The sequence below is a fragment of the Schistocerca nitens genome, chromosome 9 (assembly GCF_023898315.1).
Source record: "Schistocerca nitens isolate TAMUIC-IGC-003100 chromosome 9, iqSchNite1.1, whole genome shotgun sequence".
In the NCBI taxonomy this organism is placed as follows: Eukaryota; Metazoa; Arthropoda; class Insecta; order Orthoptera; family Acrididae; genus Schistocerca; species Schistocerca nitens.
Genome location: NC_064622.1, coordinates 423,437,910 through 423,464,649, shown reverse-complemented (window position 1 = coordinate 423,464,649; position 26,740 = coordinate 423,437,910). Strand labels below are relative to the sequence as shown.

Sequence of the window (26,740 nt, the reverse complement as noted above, 5' to 3'; positions counted from 1 at the left end):
AGAAGAAAAGGAACAGAAGGAAAAATTGGTGAATTCAGACTGGAGGAAAGGAATACAAGAGAAGAGAATGCTAGAATTTTGCATGGAGCATAATTCAATCATTGCTTACACTTTGTTTAATAATCATGAAAGAAAGATAAATCCAAGGAAGAGTTCTGGAGACACTAGAAGATTTCAGATTCATGATATAATGGTAAGACGTAGATTTCTGAACCAGATCTTAAATAGCAAGACATTTCCATGGGCAAAAGTGGACTCTGACCACAACTTTCTGGCTATGACCTGCAGATTAAAACTGAAGAAACTGCAAAGCGGTAGGAAATTAAGGATATGGGATCTAGATAAGTTGAAAGAACCAGAGACTGATAAGAGTTTCACAGTGATAATTAGGCAAAGGGTGACTAGAACAGGGGAAAGGAATACAATAAAAGATGAATGGGTAGCTTTAAGAGATCAAATATTGAAGGCAGAAGAGGATCAAATAGGTAAAAAGACAAAGCATAGTAGAAATCCTTGGATGACACAGGAGATACTAAATTTAACTGTTAAAGGCGAAAATGTAAAAATGAAGCAGGCAAAAGGGAATACAAATGTCTAAAATATGAGATTGACAGGAAGTGCAAAACAGTTAAGCAAGAATGGCTAAAGGACAAGTGTAAGGATTTAGAAGCATACATCACTAGAGGAAAGACAGTTAATGCCTACAGGAAAGTTAAAAGATGCCTTTGGAGAAAGGAGAAGGAGCTGTACGAATATCATGAGCTCAGATGGAAAACCACTCCTAAGCATAGAACAGAAACCTGAAAGGAGGAAGTAGTACATAGAAGATCTATACAAGGGAGATGAACTTGAAGGCGTTATAATAGAAATGTAACAGGACGCATACGAAGATGAAATGGGAAATATGATACTGCAAGAAGAATTTGACAGAGCATTGAAATACCTAAGTTGAAACAAGACCCTGTGAGTAGATGACATTCTGTCACAACAATTAATAGTCTTGGGGAGAGCCAGCCATTACAAAACTCTTACATCTGTTGTGGAAGATGTATGAGACAGGTGAAATACCCTGAGACTTCAAGAAGAATATTAATTCCAATTCCAAAGAAAGCAGTCATGACAGGTGTGAAAATTACTGAATTATCAAACAATGGAAAATCCAGGATGGAATGTAACAATATAATGGGAAGGAAAGTTGCCACTCACCACATAGCGGAGATGTTGAGTCACAGATAGGCACAACAAAAAGATTTTCACGCTTAAAGCTTTCGGTCAATGGCCTTTGTGAATAATACATGCACAGAGGCGCGCGCGCATGTGTACGTACACACACACACACACACACACACACACACACACACACACACACACACACACACACACACGAGACTGTGTGCGTATGTGTGCGCGTGCATGTGTGTGTCTATTATTGACAAAGGCCATTGGCAGAAAGCTTTAAGTGTGAAAATCTTTTTGTTGCGCCTATTTGCGACTCAGCATCTCCGCCATATGGTGAGTGGCAACTCTCCTTCTCATAATATTGTTACTGAATTATCAGTTTAATAAGACATGGCTGCAAAATACTAACACAAATTCTTTACACAAGAATGGAAAAACTGGTAGAAGCCAACCTTGGGGAAGATCATTTTGGATTCTAGGAAATATAGCAATACGCAAGGGGATACTGCCCCTACAACTTATCTCAGAAGATAGGTTAAGGAAAGGCAAAACTATGTTTATACCATTTGTAGACTTAGAGAAATCTTTTGGCAATGTTGACTGGAATATTTTCTTTGAAATTTTGAACATAGCAGGAGTAACATACAGGAAACAAAAGTCTATTTACAAATTGTACAGAAACCAGATGGCAGTTATAGGTGTCTAGGGACATGAAAGGGAAGTGGTGGCTGAGAAGGGGGCGAGACAAATTTCTAGCCCGGCCCCAGTGTTATCCAATCTGTGTATTGCGCAAGCTGTAGAGGAAACTAAAGAAAAATTTGGAGTAGGGATTAAAATTCAGGGAGAAGGAAAAAAAAATTTTAAGTCTGCCAGTGACGTTGTAATTTTGTCAGAGAAAGAAAAGGACTTGGAAGAGCAGCTGAACAGAGAGGACAGTGCCTTTGAAAGGAGGATATAAGATGAACAACAACCAAAGCAAAATAAGGATAATGATATGTAGTGTAATTAAATCAGATGGTACTGAGAGAATTAGATTAGGAAACCAGACATGAGTTTGCTACATGTGCAGCAAGATAACTGACAATGGCCCAAGTAGAGAGGTTATAAAACGTAGACTTTCAATGGCAAGGATAGCGTTTCTAAAGAACAGAAATTTGTTGACAATGTATACAGACTTAAGTGTTAGGAAGTCTTTTCTGAACATATTTCTCTGGAGTGTAGCCACATATAGAAGCAAAACATGGACAATAAACAGTTTAGGTAAGAAGAGAACAGAAGCTTTTGCACTATGGTGCTACAGAAGAATCGTATAACTTGCAAAGGGATTATGGCAGTAAGACAGGAAGATTGCAGCACATACAGAGGCATATAGATAATTATTTGTCTCTCCTTCCACACACAAATAAAACAGATCAAAAATTGCTGATATTGGTATAAAGCAGCTTCTACTAAATACTGTACAGTGGCTTGAGCAGAGTATATGTATATGTAGATGTATGACTTCCATTGGTCAGTTTTTGAAATAAGATTCTATCACTGTTATCCGTCTCACATCACCCATTTTTACTTCCCAGTGTCCTACTAAGTTTAATGACATTCTTGTTAAATTCTATGAATTTTATGAGTGTTTTCCCCAACTCAAGGTGGCTGACTAGAAATCACTCCTGAGATAAAACCTCTCTTCCAAAGTACTAATGCCTGTTTCTAGCTATGTGATTTCTGCAAAACTTTCTACAGGAGAATGATCCAATACTAAACTATCTGCATAAATGGACACTGACTAATATATCTCGAGCATAGCTGCTGAGCATGCTTTGCAGTATGCCTTCAGAAATTTGAATCTTGTACAGCAGATAGTATATTTCACATCTCCCATTCAACAGCAGTTTCCCGTGAACTCTGAAGATGTGACCTTGTTCTCCAACACAACCTCTCATTCTGTCACCCGTCTAGACTCAACCTAATTTATCTTATCTCTTACTTTCTTCTCCATTGGTGTTTATGAGAGTGTTTTATTTATTTATTTATTTATTAGTCTACTCTATAGGTGGCCCCAACTTTTCTTTCTCTCTTTTTTATGATTAATCTTTCCACTTACCACTTTCTCTTTTTCTTCTTCTCTGTCCACCTTTACTCCTGTCTCTAAAGTGTCCCACATGTGAACACCGAGCGAGGTGGCGCAGTGGTTAGCACACTGGACTCGCATTCGGGAGGACGATGGTTCAATCCCGTCTCCAGCCATCCTGATTTAGGTTTTCTGTGATTTCCCTAAATCATTTCAGGCAAATGCCGGGATGGTTCCTTTGAAAGGGCACGGCCGATTTCCTTCCCAATCCTTCCCTAACCCGAACTTGCGCTCCGTCTCTAATGACCTCGTTGTCGACGGGACGTTAAACACTAACCACCACCACCACATGTGAACAATCGATTGCTGGTGACGTCGCCTCTAATTCACTGCCCACTTTAACACCACCATAGTAGCAATTTATCAAGCAATTTCAACAGTATTTCAATGGCCCCTGTATTGTGAACCTCTTCTACGAAAAATGAACTGCTATGTTTAGTAGAAGTATAAGTTTATCTTCGTATATTGATGAATATTTTCAAAATAATAATTTTTAGAAAAGGGGTTACTGAAATTTATTTAACTTTTTGAAGCAAATTTCTTGAGAACTGTAGGCTATCTCACATTTTTCATTGATGTCAAATGAGTAGTGTGCATCTCATGAGTCTGCATTTTATGACTACATCTTGAAATCCATGAGTCTTTTTTTTCATTTACTAGTCTTGTACCTTAACTACAAGTATTTACACAATAGTTTTGCAATCTCTTTGTCTCTATAGAAATGCTACCAATATCAACACTGCTGGTTTTCATAACCTGCACAGCAAATTATATGAGCACTTAGTAGTTTCCAACAAATTTTACACATGATTTAAAAATTTACAAAACTTTTTCTTGCTGACAGCCCACACAAAAGTTTATTGCTTGTTATATTTTTTGCTAGTCTTGCAGTAAAACTTCAGCATCATGCATGACAATTCGATTTATTACTTCCTTACCCCTAACTTTATTCACAACACATTTTGCATATGGCATCCACATATACCAATAAGTGTACCAACAAATTATGAGGTCTGTTCAAAAAATTCCGGAACTATTGTGTTATATCAGAAAAACACAATAACATCCAAAATACTTAAATGATTTATTTACCATGACACTGGTTCACAACAGCACTTCACAATCCATAGCAATTACGCAAGTCCATGGCACTCCACATCCGAGTTCCTAGCACATGCAGTCACTAGTCAAAAGTATGAGCGAAGGTATGCATAGGACCGGCTGTATGATGCTGTTGCAATGGCCTATATACAGTTCTGGTAGTCTGGGAATATGGTGTGTGGTGGCACCAGGGGGCCGAGTGGAGACACACTTCCATCTCGCGACACCGGCCCTCTACACGTCATCTCAAAAATGGACTATGTGGCTGGTGAGTGAATCTATATGCCCAGTCCACATGTGTTATCTTTGCAGCTGAATGGCTGGCCACACTTTGCGTGTGTTGATGTCCACCACTGTTGGCCGGAGTCCGATTGATGGTGGATATCACAGGAATTTTCATAATTTTGTGCTAATGGTGCATTTGAGCAAAATGTGGCTGGCATCCTTGCACCACCTGTGTTTTAATGTGTAGCTGCCAGAAGTTTCATTGTTGTATGTCTGTTAGTTATTGTTCAGTGCTGTATCAAGTAGAATATTGTGTTACAAAGCTTGTGAATTTCAAGATGGCAGAGTTAGAAGAGAAATGAGTCTACACTTCCAGATGATAATGAGATGTTTCTTATGAGAAGCATAACAGGTGATGAGACATGGGCCTAAGGTTATCATACTGAGATCAAGGTTCTACCTTCACAGAGGTTCGGAAAAGGTTCTCCAAGACCAAAAAAACTCATCATGTCAGGTCAAATGTCAAAGCCAACCTACTAGTTTTCTTTGACTTTGAAGGATTAGTTCATCATGAATTCATGCCAAAGGACAAACTGTTATTCAACAGTACTATCAGTACATGTTGCAATGCCTGCAAGAAAATGTGAGAAGGAAATGGCCTGAAATGTGTGGAGACAAATCATGGCTCTTGTATCACGATAACGCACCCGCACATCTTCCCTGTTAGTGCATAACTACTACACAAAAAATGACATCACTGTGATGCCCCCATTCTCCGTATTCTCTAGACCTTTCCCCTGCAGACGTTTTCTTATTTCCAAAGTTCAAAATCCCACTGAAAGGACGAAGATTTTCAATGATAGACAAGATAAAAGAAAATTTGCAGGTGGCGCTTCCTGCAATCCAGCAAGAGGTGTACTAAGACTGCTTCTGGAAGTGGAAATGGCGGGGGGCAGTGTATCATTTTTGGAGGAAAGTATTTTGAAGGAGACCATTCACAATACATAAAAGAGAAGTGCAGAAAAATTTTATGGACAATGTACTGGAATTTTTTGAACAGACCTTGTATATAATGGTACGACACATACTTCACGAGATATATAATAAAAACTGAGATACATGAAAAACTAGCTTCTGTTTAAAATGGAGCACAAATTATCCAGACTATACTCACTCAGTGTTTGACAAATGAGTGCACTTAGTGACTTCCAACATGCTTTAAACGTCACTTCAAACCTTTTCTAAACTTTTTCTGGCTTACATGCTTAACATCAAATATCTAACATACTATCTCATTTGTAAAGTAATCATCAACATCAGTTTCAAGTGAATTGTCATTCATAGGATTGTTTGATTAAGCATGTTTATTTTCATTATTGTACATAGTGTCCACTGAACATTAAAAATACTCACTTCCACAAGGTCAACAAAGTCATGTTTATAAACACGAAAATGAAAAAAGAAAAATCATTAACTACCCAGTTTATTTTCTGACTTCCAAGCTTTCCCTCAAATAAAGTAGGTTGCTTCAAAGAAAGCATTTTGGTGGCATTGTATTTAATATTAAAGTTACAAACTAACAAACTTAAAACTGGTATATTTCACTTCACTGTTGGTACCATTCTTCAGCTTTAATGTCAGCTAAGAAAGCTATTGTAATAAGCATTTACAAAGTTATTTTTTCCTTACCTGCAAAATAGATTGTGATGCCCTTTGTTTTCCATCTCTTTTGTTCTTGCATATAACTTTTGCTGTGTGACGACCAACAGTCATCATGAATTCATTTCTTTGATGCCTTAGAGCATTTACTTCATATTTTATATGCATTTCTCCCATTCCAAAGTTTCTAAAAAGAGTTATTTGGAGCTTAGTTATGTCAAGCAATTTTGATACTTTTCACAGTAGTTAACAAACAAAAAGTTTTATTACATGTCAAAAAGGTAGCACAACTGTCATACGGCCTTGAAATGTAACTGGGTATGTTAGAAATTATTGTAGTACACATACTTTGTACTGAAAGCACTCAACACCTTTGTATATCATAATCAGAAGCTTCTCTCTTCAAGAGTTTGGTGTCTTAATATGCCCTTGTGTGGTGGATAACATTCTCGGAAGCAGATGAGAGGGTTTTACTATATATTGTATTCCCTTTGCATAAATCACCAAGTTAGTTATGTCTGATAAATATACACAGGTACTGGGTACTACATTGTTTCATGGTGTGAAAATGGCTAAGTGCTTCATTCAAACATCTGTATTTGGAAAAAAGAGGATTTTACACTATATTATGTTTAAAAATTATTTTTGAATGTATGTGAGTAATAGCACAAACCCAAAATAAATAGTAAAACTTACTATGAAAAACATAATACGAGTCAAATGAACATTTCACTTGTTGCTGCAACAATATTATTAATTTCACAAAATATCATAGGATTATTATTAGAGGTGGTCAAGAAGTTTCTTTTCGAAGGCCGCACAGTCCAGAATCGGTATGCCAATCAGGCAAAATCACTGTGAGCATTGAGGCAACCACCCCACGTATGCATTGGTTTAAAGATACCCATTTGGTAAACACTGTGTCCTTCTGCATACAAAAGTCCAGAAACTGCCTGCTGCACATTCTCGTCTAGCAGAAATTGTTGACCCTTCATGGCCTTTTTTAAGGGACCGAAGGCATGATAACTGTATGGGGAGGGATCAGGACTATATGGCATGTGCTTGAGTATCTCCCACTTGAGTTGGTAAACTTCTGTGTTAAGACATTTGCGAAAGGGGACATGCATTTTTTTGAGCCAGCGGCACGCCTTGCAACTTGATGCACCATTCTATAATGGTGGTTTTTGACAAAAATGTTGCTCCATACACATTCTTTATTCTCTAATGGATATCTACTGGTTTTTGTACTTCAGCAGCTAAGAAAAGGACAATAGCTCACATGTTGGAAACACACAAATGCCACACTAATCCACTGCCTACATGTCGGTGCTTAAACACCTGCATCAGAGTCAGAGGAAAAGAGAGAGTCACAAAAGTCACAAGTTCAGCAGATTCAGTTGGAATTTGGAGCAGAAATCCATAATAGTGCATGGATATGTGTGCTCACAATAGAAAAAGACCAACGCTACGTGCTAATCCTCTATAGGTAATTGGTTACCTTTAAAAACAAGGTTGTGGTTACAGGAGAATTTAATGCTTGAGATGTAAATGATAGAAGAGGCTATGTAACAGACATAGGAAGCTAAAGAGAAGATACAAGAAATGATGAAGGGGATGTATTACTTGACATGTCTGGGAAATAAATGGATAATTGGTAACAGATTGTTTAAAAGAAGAGCTAGTCACAAGGTCACCGAGATACAGTTGGAATTTGAAACAGAAATGCATAATACACTATATATAGTGAAGCACCAAAGAACTCGATATAGGCATGAGTATTCAAATACAGAGATATATAAACAGGCAGAATACAGTGCTGTGGTCGCAATGCCTATGGAAGACAAAAAAATTTCGGCGCAGTTATTAAATTGGTTACTGCTGCTACAATGGCAGATTATGAAGATTTAAGTGGGTTTGGTTGTGGTGGTATAGTCAGCACACGAGCTATGGAACACAGCATCTCCGAGGTTGCGATGAAATTGGGATTTTTATGTACGACCATTTCAAGAGTGTACCGTGATTATCAGGAGAACTGTAAAACATCAAATTACCGACATCGCTGCAGCCAGAAAAAGATCCTGCAAGAATGGGACCTATGACGACTGAAGAGAATTTTTGCTGCTACAATGGCACGTTATCAAGATTTAAGTGACTTTGAATGTGGTGTTATAGTTGGCGACTGAGCAATGGGACACAGCATCTCCGAGGTAGCAATGAAGTGGGAACCACCTGCAAATGCACTTCACTGTGTCGTGCATTTACATGTTTTTGTGACAAGATTGTTATTGAAGGTAAAATCTTCTAGGCTGTTAGGCCATGTCATGTTCCTCTTCAGTATCTTCTTACACAACTGACATTTTGATTCCTGTGCAGGAATCTTCTTTAAGATCTTCTGGCGTTCCCAGCTAGCTGAACACTATCCATCTAACAGCCAACTGGAAACTCCAGAAGATCCTAAAGAAGATCCCTACACAGTGATTGAAACACTGATTGTGTAAGAAGATACTGAAGAGGAATACCATGCAGTCAAACAACCTAGAAGATTCTTACCTCCAATGACAATGGCCCCTCTATTTACCTAAATTAATTTTAATGGTTACACTTACTTCATAACTACTGGAAATTTGCAGCAAATTTACTTCATAACTACCAGAAAATTGTAGCAAAGAAGAGCTTCTCTGAACATATCAATGATTTAAGATGATTTCAAACTCAGACATAACAATTTTTAAGTCTGCATGTTACGTCTGCTTTCATGTATTACCACTGATCATATAACGTCTTTGAAATGAATATATATCACATTGATCTATGACTGCATGACACACCAACTGCGAGGTTCAAAAACTTACCTTTGTAAACATGTGAGGAGTATTGCATATGGTGATGGTTCTGTAGTTTTGGCACAAAGTTCAGCTACTCGTGGATCTTCTATCTTGATTTCATCAAATATCTATAAAATTCGAGAATAAAATTTAATGATACATTCAAATTTGGTACAGCAGACAGGAAAAATGCTATGATAAGAATAACAAAATATTTTGTGCCTTTTATCAAGCAGCAGCACTTTAAAAATGATAAATATGGGAAGAGGAGAAAGGCAAATAAGCAGAATAAGGTTTCTAAGCATGTGGTACTTTTAAAAAACGACAGATCAGCAAGATGATGACTATGAGATTTGTCAAAGTGTTGTGATTTTTTGACATTGTCACCTGGCTGGAAACCCAAGAGCTTTTCATCACACCAATATATGCCAGGAAAGTCTACATTCACATGGGAAATCATTTTTATGTTACATTCATTCTCATGCTAATTTACTTGAATGCCAAATGTTTCAAAACAAGATTAACACAGTTGGCATCTATACTGTCAGTAATAGAAATTCCCTCAGTACTGCAATGCTCAGGTCACAAGCATATGACATCTCATCTAATCATATTCCAAACTGCAATGGCATAAAAATAAATGGATAACAGCAGGTATTAGAAAGTTCTCCCAGAACCTTACGTACCTTAGTTCCACAAAAAACAGACATAATGGGTCAAAATTCTTACATTTCTACCAAAGGTACATCAAGATTTATAGAACGCTGATTGCTGTAAAAAAGTTATTTAATGGCAAGATACTATATGAAGCAGAAAATAAAAGCAAACCAGTTTGGGACAAAAAACAAATGACATCTGTAAATAATTATGCACTTAGTACAGTGATGTTATTACAAAACACAAAGTCAGTAAAATTGTACAAAACCTAAATAATAAAGTCTGCAAGCTTAGGTGCAGTACCATTTTGTATGGTGAAACATAATAAATGTGTCATTCATATCAAGGAACTTTTCAGAGAATTTACAACAGATGAGAGTTGTGTCTCTGTTAAAGGAAGATTATGCAGAAGACATAGAAAACTAAAAGCCCATTTCTCCACTGCAATACTTCTCAATATTAAGAGAATCTATTGCGGAAGACAGATAAATGAATTACTTGAATAAATACTACCATTTAAAGGAATCACTACTTGGGCTCCAAAGAGGAATACTGATTCTTGGTTGACGTGTGCAAACACACAAAGATGCAGAGAGTTACCAACTAGTTATGTCCTTAGTCCTTTTATCAGTATGAAATAGCCAATGTCTCCTATTCATGTGTACGTTCAATTCTTAGCTACGGAATTCTTTTCTGGGGAACAAAAGCACAGAAATATTAACACAGTTTCCAAATTACAGTGAACGGCTACTAAAATAATACCCAAAAATACTAATCAGGCTCACTGTATAGCTTTTTAAATTTTGGGGATTTTAGGTATGCCATGTGAGTACATTTACCAATCAGTTATGTGCATAAAAAATAATCTTCATAATTACTGTACAAACAACTCTGTCCCTGACCACTGAACAAGATCTACACTGAAGTTATATTTACCATGATAGAAAAAGAAGGCAGACTCAGTTTTTCATTCAAGCAAATACACACCAAACATTGTCTTCATCATCCCGAAGTCAGCTGATAGCGAGTCAGTGTTTCATTATGAAATAATGTGTATACAGTGTGTACAGGGACCAGTTCTGAGAAATGAATGAACAGCACTAGCTCTTTAAATAACACCTTTGCAAAACAGTATTGTACACCACTGATAAACCAAATGAGGTTGTACTGTTGTAATCAGACTAGCCTTGTGTTCGGGGGGATGGCTGTTCCTCTCTCCATACAGATATTCCATTTGGGTTATATGTGGTTCCTCTAAATTATTTCAAGCAAATGCCAGGATTGTTTAAACTGTCCCATCCTTGTCAAACTATACTTGTAAATAAGTAAATTCCTGTACATACAAATTGAGTGATTTTTTCAACTGTAGTACCAGTATCCCTGCAAAACTAATCCACAGATGATTAAAACTGCTACTACTGACACTGATTTCCATGTTGTAACCAATGTATAAAACTTAAGTCTTCTTAGTGGAACAAAAACTGATTATTGGTATCAGCATCATATCTCACTGCAGGATATCAATAAATATGAAGATATGTACAGCATTAGTTTGATCAAGCAAATGGTAAAGCTAAAAGAAATAGCAAAAGAGAGCATCACTTTGCTGTGTAACAGCCAGAGGAATGTATTTCCAAAAATGTGATTTTCGGTTTTCTTAAACACATTTTTTCATGGTAGTCAGCTGTACGTTGTATAAAATCAACGTATCTCTATCTCTTCTCTTGGTGAGAATAACGTGCTGTGTATCTCCAAGTTGCAAGTTTATCTTAGAGACAGACAGATGTATTGATACTTACATTTTTCTGTTTCGAAGAAGTACATCTCAAGATTGGGACTGACTCCTAATCTTATGAAGTGAATTTGGAAATATGTTTTAAGCCAGCAGAGACCACACTCTACTTGTTTTGCAAAATAGCATTTTCTTGGACTTGTGGACTATTTTCCTGCATACTGAAGGAGACGTATATATTCTCTAGCAGCTAATAACAAAATAACAAGTCCTGCAATGTCAATGGAAATGTATCACACCTCACTGCTAAATCATACTTCTGTTCATCATATCTCGGAACAGTTTATGTACAAGGTCTCAAGCTATTGCATTTTCTGTGTGAGTGCCAGTGAGAGGAGAAATGCTAGGCAACACAATGACTGTCCTTTGTAAGAAATGTCAACACAATCATATTGGTTTCATTGTCACACCGCACTCTGTGTGATACATACAGAAGAAAAGTGGCAGCAGCACCTTGATTTTGACTGCTGATGAAAGAGTTGTCATCGTCTAGGTATAAGGAGATTCAATGAGGCAAGCGGAGAGAATAAGGAACCGTATAAAATCTTTTCATACAATTGCATCACAATACTGGTGACAGAGCACTGTGCGACAGTTCTCACCAATAGAACTGAAAATGTAAATAATGCACAAACAATATAAAAGACTTTGCGAAGAGGATCAGGTTACTTCTGAAAAATATTGGCTCTACAGAGTAATAATCAATACAGCATTTAACCTAGGCTCTCATGTACTTAGAAACAACATAAATAATCACTGGTATTACTTTCAAAATCTCTCTGAAGAAAATCAAAATGGAGAGAAAGACCAGCGCGTAGAAGACCTAAAAAGAAAAGAGGCAGCTAGAAGTAAAATAAAAACAAAAAAATAAATTTAAAAAATGAAATGCGCGCAGACCTGAGCAGAAGAATGCCATTTACTGGAATTTGACCAAGTATATGTAAGCTACTGACTCACTATAGCACCTAACACCATTTTCTACCAAAGAAGATTAACTGTATACAACCTCACAGTGTATAATAGTGAGACCAGGAAAGCTAGAAATCATGTATGACATGAAGGTGTGGCTAAATGCAGATCAACTGAAGTAATGTCGTGTATATTTCAAGAACTGCGGAGGACTGCAGATGACCATTAATTATTTCATTGTCCGACACCTGTGGAGGACGAAAATGAAACATTAATATGAGCACCATGTTTGTTCATGCTGTACAAACTCTGAACATTTCAATGATATAGCAATACTTCTTTGAGTCTGGTCACTGTTTAATGGACTGTGATTCAGTCCATGTCACTATAGAGAGTGCTGCAAAAAATGTTTACATCTATGACCCATCAGGGTGGTGTACTATGGCTCAGAATGCTTCAAAACAAAGGCTGTATGAAACTGTTGAAATGAACCAGGACTTCCTGGACTTCAGTGTTAAGCAGAGGTAACAGGTGAAAAATACAAAAAATTGACAGTAGAGGAAATCAAGCACAATTTTTTCAAAAATTTCTAAGGCCAAAAATTCAAAAGTTTTCCAGTTTACAGAAAATCCCAAAATTCCCATTCAGTCTTCTAGCTGAAATCAAAGTACCCTGGTATGCTAGAACTTCAGGAAGAGAAAATAAAATACCTCATGTATCTTTGCCACACCAGCATTATCAAGGATCAGTGTCACACATTTTAAAAATATCTTTAAAAGGGACATCTGGAGTTCAGACTGCAGTGGCAATGGTTCTGGTGGAGCTAGTGCTAAAGTAAACAATCAGTGGAGACGTATACAAAAATACACTAATATGCATTTATTTTACCTAGAATTGATCTATCTTTAATGTGGAAATCACCTATGTAAACTATATTTTCTCAGCCAAGTGTGTATCTCCAAAGTGTGAAACTTCCATTTAGATTGGTTTGCTTAGAATCATAATTATATATCTCCTTGGCACTACACTAAACAATAAATAAAAGTGAACAGGGAAGGACTATTTTTAAAGATATTTTATCATCTGACATCTTTTCAAGTGTATTCTTTAATGGCGTAGAGATTTTTTCAATACAGTTTGTACTAGGTCACCAAAACACAAAATTTAGATGTTAAAATACCTTCTTTCATCTTCCCTACAAATCACAGTTCATTTTTGGAACACAACCTACGACCAGATTAGAGACAGAAGTGGTGACACTTTCTGCAGGACCTGACCATCATTTCACAGGACAATGCTCAAGCATGTACAGTACAAGCTGTTACTGATTTGTTTGATTGAAGGGGCTGTTAAGTGCTTTACCACCTACTGCACTTTCCTGACTTAAGCCCTCATGAGTTCAACTCGATTTCTAAACTGAAGGAAACAGTTCACGGCATTTGCTTCAGAACTACTACAAATTTGTCGGGCAATAGACCGCGCCACTCCAACTGCCAACACAACTGGCACTGCTAAGAGTACCCTACAACTTCCACATCACTGGCAACGGGTTATACACAATGCTGGTGACTGCTTTGAAGGTCAGTAAAACTTTGAAACACTTATCTATTTTGTACAAGCTGTAAATATCTAGTTGCCGCTATTAAAGTTCCAAACCTCGTATATCTAGTTTCTGGGGATTTTTTTTTATTTATTTATTTTCTTTTTTCTTTTTTTGAAAATTAACCAGATTAATATTCTGATATAACTGAAAACACAGCCATCTAAAGCTGAACAAATTTGTCATGATAAACATTACTTTTCAGGTTACAAGAACATTAGTCATGGAGTACCTCAAGGCTCTGTGGTAGGCCCTCTATTATTCCTTACTTTTATAAATGATTTACCATATCACTTGTTAGCAACAGAGTCAGTGTTATTTGCAGATGATACTAGCATTTTTATTAGAGGACACAACAAATCTGAGAAGGAAAGTCTTTCCTTCTCATCCCATACGGTAAGTCTGCCCTGACCAGCAGTTCTGGATAACTTTCCCAAAATCCACCCCTTTTCCTAGACCTCTCCAGTCCTTTTCCTTCATCCTTCTTTCTTCCCCTTCAACCCTTCTGCCTGAAGGAGTCACTGGCTCCAAAAGCTTGCCAGTTACAACAGTCTTTTATGTGTGTTCTGCCGCTGCTTGGTGAGTAGGTTTTTTATCTATCCAATTAAGTAATTTTGTCAATAATTGATTGTTTCCATTGCTATGAATGAAATGTAGAATAACTGAGCTATTTGAATCTTAAGAATGCTTAGTAGTTGCTGTAACATCGAAACAGTACTATATGCTTTCTATGCAAAAGTACCTAACCATTGCACCATGAAGTGATTTTGTGGCGAAATGGAAGTTTTGCAAAAGAATCATTTAAAATTTAAAAATGAGCAATCAGAATAATGAAATGTGTCATCAGCAAGGAATCATGCAGCATTTTTTTTAATTTAAAAATTTGACTTTACATATATGCACACACAACACTAAAATACACAAACAAACTGGCAGCATGGTCATGAGCACCTGCATTGTAACTTCCTTTGCCCTCCCACCTATACAAAAGCATCATAGCCCACCAAATTCCAAAATACCTTGCCTGGTTCAGTATCACTGAGAGCATCTGTATATCTAGACCCTGTCCTATCCTCATTCCACAACAATCTCAAATCTTCTCTCCCATATGCTTCACCTGGTCCTCATCAGCCTAAAGTATCACTTTCCCGAATACTGATCTACAAGTCTCTGATATCTGTGTTCAAACCTCTGTCCACATCCAGCTCGCTACCCATCAACACTACCTGCATTGTGCATGGCACATCTGCAATTATAAGAATTCCCTTGTGCTCTATGCTGAAGGACTAACAAAGACTTTCAAGACAGGCACATTCCCCTAAACCTGGTTCACAGACAGCCCTCTCATACCATATCCTCTCACACTCCAAATCTTCCCACCACTTCCAAGAACTAACTACCAAGGAGCATCCCCTTCATCCAAGACGATATGAGAGATGTGCTTGCTTAAATGAATGACTGTGTGTGTTTCCTTTTCTGAAGAAGGCTTTGGCTGAAAAATGTGAAACTGTCTTTCCCTTGTGCCTGTCTGCAACTTAATGCATCATCTTTAAGGTGAGTAGAAATCTATCTTTTCCTTACGCTGTAGTAAGGAAAGGTGCAAGAGTTCGGAGACAGTGGCTTCTTCTTCTTCTTCTTCTTCTTCTGGCACAAGGGCTGAAGGGGCAGGAAGAGGGGTAAAGCAGAGAACTGGCAAGGTTTAGGAAATTTGAAGGGTTACAGAAAACTTACCCATAAGTCTGAATCAGGGGAGATTTCATCTCATGAAGAAATGGTGGATTGGATGACACATCACCTTGAATGAGGAATTGTAGATTACTATGACAAAATGGCTTGATGTACAAGTGGCACTCTTTTTTGCAGTGTGTGCAGGGAAGCTGATAGTTATCAGAAATGTCTCAACTCTGTGGCCATTTTGCTGAAAAGTAGTCAATTCATGCATGTAGTGTTTGTAAGTAAATCCTTTCTGATGTGCATGTTTGTTTTAAAATTTGGCCCTACTGATCACTGGAAGCTCCAAAAGTTAGTACAATTCCTTAACTTTTATTAATGTTTTCTCCAGTTGCTACTTGGTGAGTACATACTTTTCCTTACCATTTATATTATGTTTTAATTTAATTTTTTTTATCGGGACCACAGAAAACTGCAAAAACCAAACAAGTGTATGAGCCAGAATCTCTCTCCTTGTGATCATCATGACTTTAATTGAATTTTCCTTTTTAAATTATTAACCACTTCACTAACTTTCCAATTCCCCTAATGAAAGAACTATTAAAATTTTTGTAAATGCAGATCCAACAACTTTCAAAACCTGACTTCCACTTTGTAATGAGATTTTTAGTAGCACTTATCAATATACAATTTACTGCTCACTGTTGTTTCCAAATGAAACATAATTAAAAGCCTAAAGTCAAAATATAAAACTCAAACATTTGCACTAAAACTATCTTCGCCAGAAATTTTCATCTATGGGAGCTTCTCCCCTGCACTCCTCCCTCTCTCTCAATGATCAATAGTGCCAAAAATTAAAACAGACACGAACTTCAGAAAGGATTTATGTACAGGCTTACATAAAGAAATTGTCTACTTTTCAAGAAAATGACCATGGAGTGAGACATTTTTGATAACAGTGTGCCAGCTTGCAAAAAAAAGCATGCAACTTGTCTGTCAAACCATAGGGTCATACTGGTCTGCAGTTCCTCATCCAAGGTACATGTTATCTATTGCACAATTTCTTCATCTCCAGAAAAATAAGTGAGTTAGTTAGTCTTAAAGGCAGACTGAACAGAGGGCAATTAATTAATTCTCATTTAAGTCTGAGTTGGGTAAGGTCAGGCAGCAGAATGTATTTTGAATCATATTATTTCTTCGTGCTTTTCTTATATATAAGCTATATGTAAACTGAATGACACTGCCAAAAGTAAATTGAGTTGTTTTGTGGCAAGGATAATGTTTTGATACATAGTTTAAATACCTATATGAAACAAAGTAAGAATTATGCTCATCAATTTATTAATTCATGTAGCTTGACAGTTTTGTTTCCAGAAGTGGTAGCGTACGGACGTATGCATGGATCCGTCGTACCAGCACTGTTAAAAATGTGTATTTCAGCCATTCATTAAAAGAGTTATAAAAAGTTATTAGAAAAGCAATATTTATTCGCATGGTTAAGAGGTCAACTCCTATCTGCTCATCATTTCACTTACCACTGAGATCCTGCATCAAGAGGTTCAGTGCAGACAAGAAGAATTTACACAGTCTCCAGAGGAACATTCCTGCATCGACATTGTCACACTCAAGACTAAACACAAATGAATTAATGTGAAGCAGTACATAATGCAAATTATGTTTATTGATCTAGAATGTATTGATATTGAAGGTCTGTTGATATTGGTATCAGTTTAAGTTCAATAGAGGTTGTGCACAGATTCATAAATTACCTACAAATTTCTTTCAACTATTCTTCTCAATCATTTTTTCCAATTATTCAAGCAATTATCAATAAATTAATCAATTTCCATATCCCTATTCAATGGCGACGGTTTGAAGGACAGCGCCAAGCAAAATATGAACAGACCTTTCAAATTGCTGAGATAAAAATTTCTGAGATAAATGATTCATACTGTTGTTATAAGGAAGTAATGAAACATTAATTGTATTTGCTACATGTCCGTGAGATAGGGAATCATTAAAACGTTGAAGGAGCAAATTAAAATTAAATTCTGCCTACAAATAAGACAAACTGGGAATGCTGATTTCAGCGGCAAATGTAGGAAGCTGCTACGCTGTCTGCCTTATAAAGCCACACTTGATGCAGTCTCTCTGGCAGTAGATTCCTTCCAATTAATATCCTTTACGGAAAGTTCATTTCTAAAGAAAAGATGACAATTTGTACAAAGACATCACTAAAGTCCTTTAAATTATGTAAGACTGTGTCATATAATATTTCATGTTCTTATGTCAGTAGTTTCAGCCATACTGCCTCGTAACCTTTCCTCTTCTTTTAAACCTGAATTTATTTTAACTAGAAGTTGACTTTCTTTCTCTTTTAGAGCTTCGTCTACTGTATCTACGTAAATCTTGCACACTACACTACCTTTTCAGCAAGAGTGCTGCCCTTATCCAGCATCCCACCTTCAGCTTTTTCAGTTATTTCCTTTACATATGCACATATCTTATCTCTCTGTATTTTGGCAAATTTTGACTCTAAACTTAACTGGCCCACTCTTAGACCTAAGTTTTGTACTTCTGTAGATAAGTTTTTGCGCACATTTTGCAGCCCGCTGACTGTGTGATTGCATCTCCTGAATTTGAGAATATGCTTCACTAAGGTTCTGTCAGCTGCAAGTTGTTCCTGTTTATTGTCTACGGATGATACTCTTTCCGTTAATGTACACTATGTGATCAAAAGTATCCAGACACGTGGCTGAAAATGACCTAAATGTTTGTGGCGTCCTCCATCGGTAATGCTGGAATTCAGTATGGTGTTGGCCCACCCTTAGCCTTGATGACAGCTTCCACCCTTGTAGGCATCCATTAAATTAGGTGCTGGAAGGTTTCTTGGGGAATGGCAGCCCATTCTTCACAGAGTGCTGCACTGAGCAGAGATATCGATGTCGGTCAGTGAGGCCTGGTGTAAAGTCAACGTTCCAAAACATCCCAAAGGTGTTCTGTAGGATTCAGGACAGGACTCTGTGCAGGCCAGACTGTTACAGGGATGTTATTGTCGTGTAACCAATCCACCACAGACCATGCTTTATGAACAGGTGCTCGATTGTGTTGAAAGATGTAATCGCCATCCCTGAATTGCTCTTCAACAGTGGAAAGCAAGAAGGTGTTTAAAACATCAATGTAGGCCTGTGCTGTGATAGTGCCATGCAAAATGACTGGGGTGCAAGCCCCCTCCATGAAAAACATGACCACATCATAACACCATCACCTCCGAATTTTACTGTTGACACTACACACGCTGGGAGAAGACGTACACCAAGCATTCACCATACCCACACCCTGCCATCGGATTGCCACATTGTGAACCATGATTTGTCACTCTCAACGTTTTTCCATTGTTTACATTCCTTACACCAAGCGAGGCATTGTTTGGCATTTATTGGCGTGATGTGTGGCTTATGAGCAGTTGCTCGACCATGAAATCAAAGTTTTCTCACCTCCTGCCTAACTGTCATACTACTTTCAGTGGATCCTGATGCAATTTGGAATTCCTGTGTGGTGATCTGGGTAGATGTCTGCCTATTACGCATTACAACCTTCTTCAACTGTTGGCGGTCTCTTTCAGTCAACAGACAAGGTTGGCCTGTTGTACGCTTTTGTGCTGTATGTGTCCCTTCACGTTTCCACTTCTCTATCACATTAGAAACAGTGGACCTAGGGATGTATAGGAGTGTGGAAATCTTGCTTACAGACGTATGACACAAGTGACACCCAATCACCTGACCATGTTCGAAATCCGACAGTTCTCTGGAGCACACCATTCTGCTCTCTCATGATGTCTAATGACTACTGAGGTTGCTGATATGGAATACCTGGCAGTAGGTGGCAGCACAATGCACCTAATATGAAAAACGTATGTTTTTGAGGGTATCCAGATACTTTTGATCATATAGTTATTTATATTGCGAGATATGTTGGTACTTATTTCTTGGTTTAGTTGTTTACCTGGCTCTGGCACCTTTCCAGATAGTTCGTCAGATAATTCAGTTTTGCCCACCTCACTGAACTGTTGATTAACACTATTCTTGAAGTTGTTGACTGCCTGATTTTGCTGTGTAAACTGTTATCCTATATGTTCCTGATGTTTTATGAACTGCTGTGTCATACACTTAAGTTGTTGTTTTACAACTTCCTGAAATTCCTGTGGTTCTAGGCACTTCAGTCTGGACCGCGCGACTCCTACGGTCGCAGGTTCGAATCCTGCCTCGGGCATGGATGTGTGTGGTGTCCTTAGGTTAGTTAGGTTTAAGTAGATCTAAGTTCTAGGGGACTGATGATCTCAGAAGTTAAGTCCCATAGTGCTCAGAGCCATTTGTACCTGAAATTCCTGTTGTTTCGTATACTGTTGTATTATTTGTTGCATCAGTTGTGTCAAATTGTGTGTCTCAATAGTATTTACATTGTTTTCACAAACTTTTCCTGTTCTTGCATTCACAACGTTGTGAGCAAGTAATCAAAGGAATTTTCACTGTCTCACCCTTCAGTTTCACTATTTGAAAAAAATGTTTCCCCTGAGAACTGAGAAATTGTCTCATCGAGCATCATAAAAGTGACTTCATGATTAGTTATATTAACAGTATCATCATTTATTGATAGTGGGAGACCAACGTTGTCGATTAGGTTGGCGTTGGCCAGTCCACGAGTTGGTGCATTACCTTCAGCTGTTGCCAAGCTCGGATTTCCATCACCATTTATTGATAGTGGGAGACCAACGTTGTTGATTAGGTTGGCGTTGGCCAGTCCACGAGTTGGTGCATTACCTTCAGCTGTTGCCAAGCTCGGATTTCCATCATCTTGGCATATTGCATTTAGTAAGGAATGTTCAAAAATGGCCATTTCCTCTTCCCCATTGTCAATAGTTTTTAACAAAATTATGAATAAAATTGTTTTCAAAAACGAACACAGATAGTGCCACAGAGATTCATGGACCAACAAGTAAGCAATGGATTTGTAGTACAACACGGATGGCAATCTTACCCCACACAGACCTTATGATAATGGTAACGGTAATCACAATGGCAATGGTAAAAGCATTAAATTCATGGGCAGATATAAAAAAAATGGGCAAAAATTTAACAAAAACAACTATTCATGGGCAAATAGCGTATGGGCAGCCTGTACAATATGTACCTACACAAGCTACTGGCAATAACCAGCCCATCGCTTGGCAAACACAAAACAATACCAGATAGTTGAATAATCCCAGACAGCAGAATGCGGCCAGCAAAGTAATGCACATAAGCCGAATAACAAGCAAAAGTAAAGAGAATTTCAATCAAGAGCCTCACAGTATACTAACTGGCATAATCAAACACCAACAGTCCATATAGTAGAAGTTACACATAGCCCAGAGACAGATGCCATCGCGACGCCAGGCGACGCCAAAAAACTTGGGCCAGTCATGGTAGGCCCCCATTCTGTGGCCTGGGAGGAGAATTGGTACACGAGCTTGATCGACACTTGATTCATCAGACACGATCAAGTTGTTAGTTGTTAAGGAACATTTTTGTTTGTATTTTTATTTTTTCTTATATGTCAAATGTGCACGCAATAAGGTAATATGTTGTAACAAGGAAGAATTTTACTTTTATATGTCTAGAGACGACACACTAAATAAAACGCTTTGCCTTCCGCGTAGCCCAGTTGTAAACAAATAAACAAACTTATGAAACACTTGGTAGTGTGCAATGCAATACATAACTCATCACAACACAAGTGGTATCAGAGTGCCACAGCGCATGCGCATTGGGGATCAAGCTAATCAACAAATTGCAAGCATGTGCGCACCAGACAGGCACATCTGAAGTGTTGGAGCACCCAAAACAAACAAACCTGATGAGCTACAGCCCGCACTAGCATTTGTAAAGCCTATTGAATAAACAGAGACATAGAAAATTAAGAGAGAGTCTATACTATAACTGCGACTATCTACAGAGGAAAGAGATGCTAAACTACTTGAAATTATTTAAGCTATGCTACTATATATACTATATCTATATATGTACAATATTTATGAATTAAAGTATTGAAAGTGCGTGAACTAATTATACTTGATGGACAAGAAAAGTCTTGCTGCAGGTAAACAAGCAAGTACAGTATATGTGGCAAACTGAATAAGAGTACCAGAGCGCGCGCTTATTTTTCATTTTATTCAGTTTGTGTGTGTGTGTGTGTGTGTGTGTGTGTGTGTGTGTGTGTGTGCGCGCGCGCGCGGTGTACTTCAGAAGGAGGCCTTTTGTCTGAAAGCTTACTTGTTTAGCTGTCTTTTTTATGCCTATCTGTGACCCAACATCTCCACTATACGGTGAGTAGCAATCTATCTTTCTCATAATATTGTCATATACAGCATACACTTTCTCTGTAGAAAACACAGAAAATTTACAGCTACAAAGATAGTCTAATGGTTCAAATGGCTCTGAGCACTATGGGACTCAACCGCTGTGGTCATACGTCCCCTAGAACTTAGAACTACTTAAACCTAACTAACCTAAGGACAGCACACAACACCCAGCCATCACGAGGCAGAGAAAATCCCTGACCCCGCCGGGAATCGAACCCGGGAACCCGGGCGTGGGAAGCGAGAACGCTACCGCACGACCAAAGATAGTCTAATTCTAATATATTCCAACATACGCTGGGCCCATTAGTGCCACTACATTGTGGCAAAGCTGCATAGAGTCCATGTTTCTTTAGCTGTATTGCAGAGCAACTCAGTGAGTGTGTGCCACTCAGTGAGTGCACTTCATGTGATACCAAGTGCAGAAACTGGTGGACATGTGTTCCCACAATGGTTGCAAAGTGAGTTATGGGGAATGAGCACCTGTCACAAGGTATTGCCTTGAGGATACAGTGCTCTACAATATGCAGTTGCAATGATGGTCATACCTTGCAGCGCACAGCTCTGTGGCCTCCTCAACTATTGAATTCATCATGATGAAAAACAGTTAATACATGTATACAGTATCTATACATGATACCTTTTCTCATATTCAAATATGTATTAATTTTATTTCCGATTATTTTTTCTGGACTTACTTCTCACTTGTTTCGCACCTGTGAATGACTGCTTCTTCCTACCATCCTCTATTCTGAGGGACAAACTGCTTAAAATGTAGTAACAGTTATAAACAGATACCTGCTTCCCTTCTCACCCTACCATTATCTGTTAATCTATGAACACAGCTACAGTTCTTGCTCGTTCAGCAGCTGGTGTGTTCTGTCTACATCCTTCTTCCTGATGCTCCTAACAGATGTTGGAGAACATCACATAAATAGTGCATCAGCAATCTAAGCAGCATTGTTGTAGAATTCTATTTCTATTTTCAAATTTTTCTAAAAACAAATATTTGGGATATAATAAAGAAGTAATGGGATTTTTTTTTTAATTTCATACACTTTACCCAACAAATTTTCAATTTCTTTTATCTTTTTGGTACAAATGTTCCTGATGGTTTGCAGGAGAGCTTCTGTAAAGTTTGGAAGGTAGGAGACGAGGTACTGGCAGAAGTAAAGCTGTGAGTACCGGGCGTGAGTCGTGCTTTGGTAGCTCAGTTGGTAGAGCACTCGCCCGCGAAAGGCAAAGGTCCCGAGTTCGAGTCTCGGTCGGGCACACAGTTTTAATCTGCCAGGAAGTTTCCTGATGTATGTTTGCTTTTTCAGCTATTTTGAATACTTAGTTTATTGTTAACAGTCAAAAAGATTATATTTGTTTTCGAGTGCTGAGTGAATTTTTACTTTTGAAAAAGATGGATCACAGAATTTGCATAAAAAAAAAATTGAAAAATATGACTGTGGTCTTGGGCAAATCAACTATCACGTGTAGTGCTGCAAAGTGGTTTCAGTCATATTTTACTAACAGAAAACAAAGGGTGTCATTACGTAACAGTTCCGAAGTACGCAATCAGACATCATCTGACTGGGAAGGAATTACATGTGGTGTTCCCCAAGGTTCCATACTACTTTTTCTTGTGTGTATTAATGACCTGTCATCTCTTACATTACCAGATGCCAAGGTTCCCTTTTTTGCAGATGATACAAACATTGCAATAAATAGTAAATCAAATATAAATTTAGAAAGGGCAGCAAATCAAATTTTTACTGACATTAATAAATGGTTCATAGACAATTCACTGTCATTAAACTGTGAAAATACCTACTATATGCAATTCAGAACTTCCAAGAGATCTCCTTCTAGTGTGTGTACAAAATATGATGACATGGAAATAGGAGAAGTTGATTGGGATTACAACTTGATAATAAATTCAGTTGGGAGCGACATACTAACAAACTGCTAAAGTGCCTAAACAAGACTGTGTTTGCAATGCAAATTATGTCAGACATAGGAGATATAAATATAAAAAAACTGGCATATTTTGCTTGTTTTCACTCCATTATGTCATATGGTATCATATTTTGGGGTAACTCCTCAAACCGAGAAAAAATTTTAGAGTACAGAAGAGTATAATAAGAGTAATGTGTAGTGTAAATCCAAGAACATCATGTCAAAACCCATTCACAGAATTGGGCATACTAACCACAGGTTCTCAGTATATTTATTCCTTAATTAAGTTTGTTGTGAAGAATACATCTCTTTTTCCAACTAACTGCTTAGTACACAGTATCAATACTAGGAATTATATATAATAGAGGGAAACATTCCACGTGGGAAAAATACATCCAAAAACAAAGATGATGTAACCCTCCAAACGAAAGTGCTGATATGTTGATAGAGACACTAACAAACACAAACACACACACAAAATTCAAGCCCCCGCAACCTACGGCTGCTTCATCAGCCTGCTTTCCTGATGAAGCAGCTGTGGGTTGCTGGAGCTTGAATTTTGTGATTTTGTGTGTGTGTTTGTGTTTGTTAATGTCTCTATCAACATACCAGCACTTTCGTTTGGTGGTTTACATCATCTTTGTTCTTTGCCTTACAAATGTCTGCTTGTGTCTGTGTATGTGCGGATGGATATGTGTGTGTGTGCGCGCGAGTGTATACCTGTCCTTTTGGAATGACTCCTTACCTTCTCCCTTAAAACCCACATCCTTTCGTCTTTCCCTCCCCTTCCTTCTTTCCTGATGAAGCAACCGTTTGTTGCGAAAGCTTGAATTTTGTGTGTATGTTTGTGTTTGTGTGTCTATCGACCTGCCAGCACTTTCGTTCGGTAAGTCACATCATCTTTGTTTTTTTTATATATATATCAAAGATGATGTGACTTACCATACGAAAGCGCTGGCAGGTCGATAGACACACAAACAAACACAATCATACACATACAATTCAAGCTTTCGCAACCAATGGTTGCTTCGTCAGGAAAGAGGGAAGGAGAGGGGAAGATGAAAGGATGTGGGTTTTAAGGGAGAGGGTAAGGAGTCATTCCAATCCCGGGAGCGGAAAGACTTACCTAAGGGGGAAAAAAGGACTGGTATACACTCGCACACACACCCATATCCAACCACACATACACAGACACAAGCAGACATTTGTAAAGGCAAAGAGATTCGGCTGAGATGTCAGTCGAGGCAGAAGTACAGAGGCAAAGATGTTGTTGAAAGACAGGTGAGGTATGAGCGGCAGTAACTTGAAATTAGCGGAGGTTGAGGCCTGGCGGATAACGAGAAGAGAGGATATACTGAAGGACAAGTTCCCATCTCCGGAGTTCTGACAGGTTGGTGTTAGTGGGAAGTATCCAGATAACCTGGACGGTGTAACACTGTGCCAAGATGTGCTGGCCGTGCACCAAGGCATGTTTAGCCACAGGGTGATCCTCGTTACCAACAAACACTGTCTGCCTGTGTCCATTCATGCGAATGGACAGTTTGTTGCTGGTCATTCCCACATAGAAAGCTTCACAGTGTAGGCAGGTCAGTTGGTAAATCATGTGGGTGCTTTCACACGTGGCTCTGCCTTTGATCGTATACACCTTCAGGGTTACAGGACTGGAGTAGGTGGTGGTGGGAGGGTGCATGGGACAGGTTTTACACCGGGGGTGGTTACAAGGGTAGGAGCCAGAGGGTAGGGAAGGTGGTTTGGGGATTTCATAGGGATGAACTAAGAGGTTACGAAGGTTAGGTGGATGGCGGAAAGACACTCTTGGTGAAGTGGGGAGGATTTCATGAAGGATGGATCTCATTTCAGGGCAGGATTTGAGGAAGTCGTATCCCTGCTGGAGAGCCACATTCAGAGTCTGATCCAGTCCCGGAAAGTATCCTGTTACAAGTGAGGCACTTTTGTGGTTCTTCTGTGGGAGGTTCTGGGTTTGAGGGGATGAGGAAGTGGCTCTGGTTATTTGCTTCTGTACCAGGTCGGGAGGGTAGTTGCGGAATGCGAAAGCTGTTTTCAGGTTGTTGGTGTAATGGTTCAGGGATTCCGGACTGGAGCAGATTCGTTTGCCACGAAGACCTAGGCTGTAGGGAAGGGACCGTTTGATGTAGAATGGGTGGCAGCTGTCATAATGAAGGTACTGTTGCTTGTTGGTGGGTTTGATGTGGACGGACGTGTGAAGCTGGTCATTGGACAGGTGGAGGTCAACATCAAGGAATGTGGCATGGGATTTGGAGTAGGACCAGGTGAATCTGATGGAACCAAAGGAGTTGAGGTTGGAGAGGAAATTCTGGAGTTCTTCTTCACTGTGAGTCCAGATCATGAAGATGTCATCAATAAATCTGTACCAAACTTTTGGTTGGCAGGCCTGGGTAACCAAGAAGGCTTCCTCTAAGCGACCCATGAATAGGTTGGCGTACGAGGGGGCCATCCTGGTGCCCAAGGCTGTTCCCTTTAATTGTGGGTATGACATCTTCATGATCTGGACTCACAGTGAAGAAGAACTCCAGTTTTTCCTCTCCAACCTCAACTCCTTTGGTTCCATCAGATTCACCTGGTCCTACTCCAAATCCCATGCCACTTTCCTTGACGTTGACCTCCATCTGTCCAA

At 38.6% G+C, this 26,740-nt stretch overlaps 1 protein-coding gene across 2 annotated transcripts in view; it reads right to left on the bottom strand.

Annotated features, from left to right (window-relative positions):
- LOC126203570 (microprocessor complex subunit DGCR8) overlaps positions 1-26,740 on the bottom strand; it is a 237,318-nt gene that overhangs the window by 45,818 nt on the left and 164,760 nt on the right. For both annotated transcript variants that reach the window (XM_049937896.1, XM_049937895.1), the window contains 2 exons: positions 9,142-9,242; positions 6,320-6,476 (listed from right to left, as the gene is read on the bottom strand). In XM_049937896.1, coding sequence (XP_049793853.1) covers positions 6,320-6,476; positions 9,142-9,242 — 258 coding nt within the window. The remainder of the gene's footprint in view (positions 1-6,319; positions 6,477-9,141; positions 9,243-26,740) is intronic.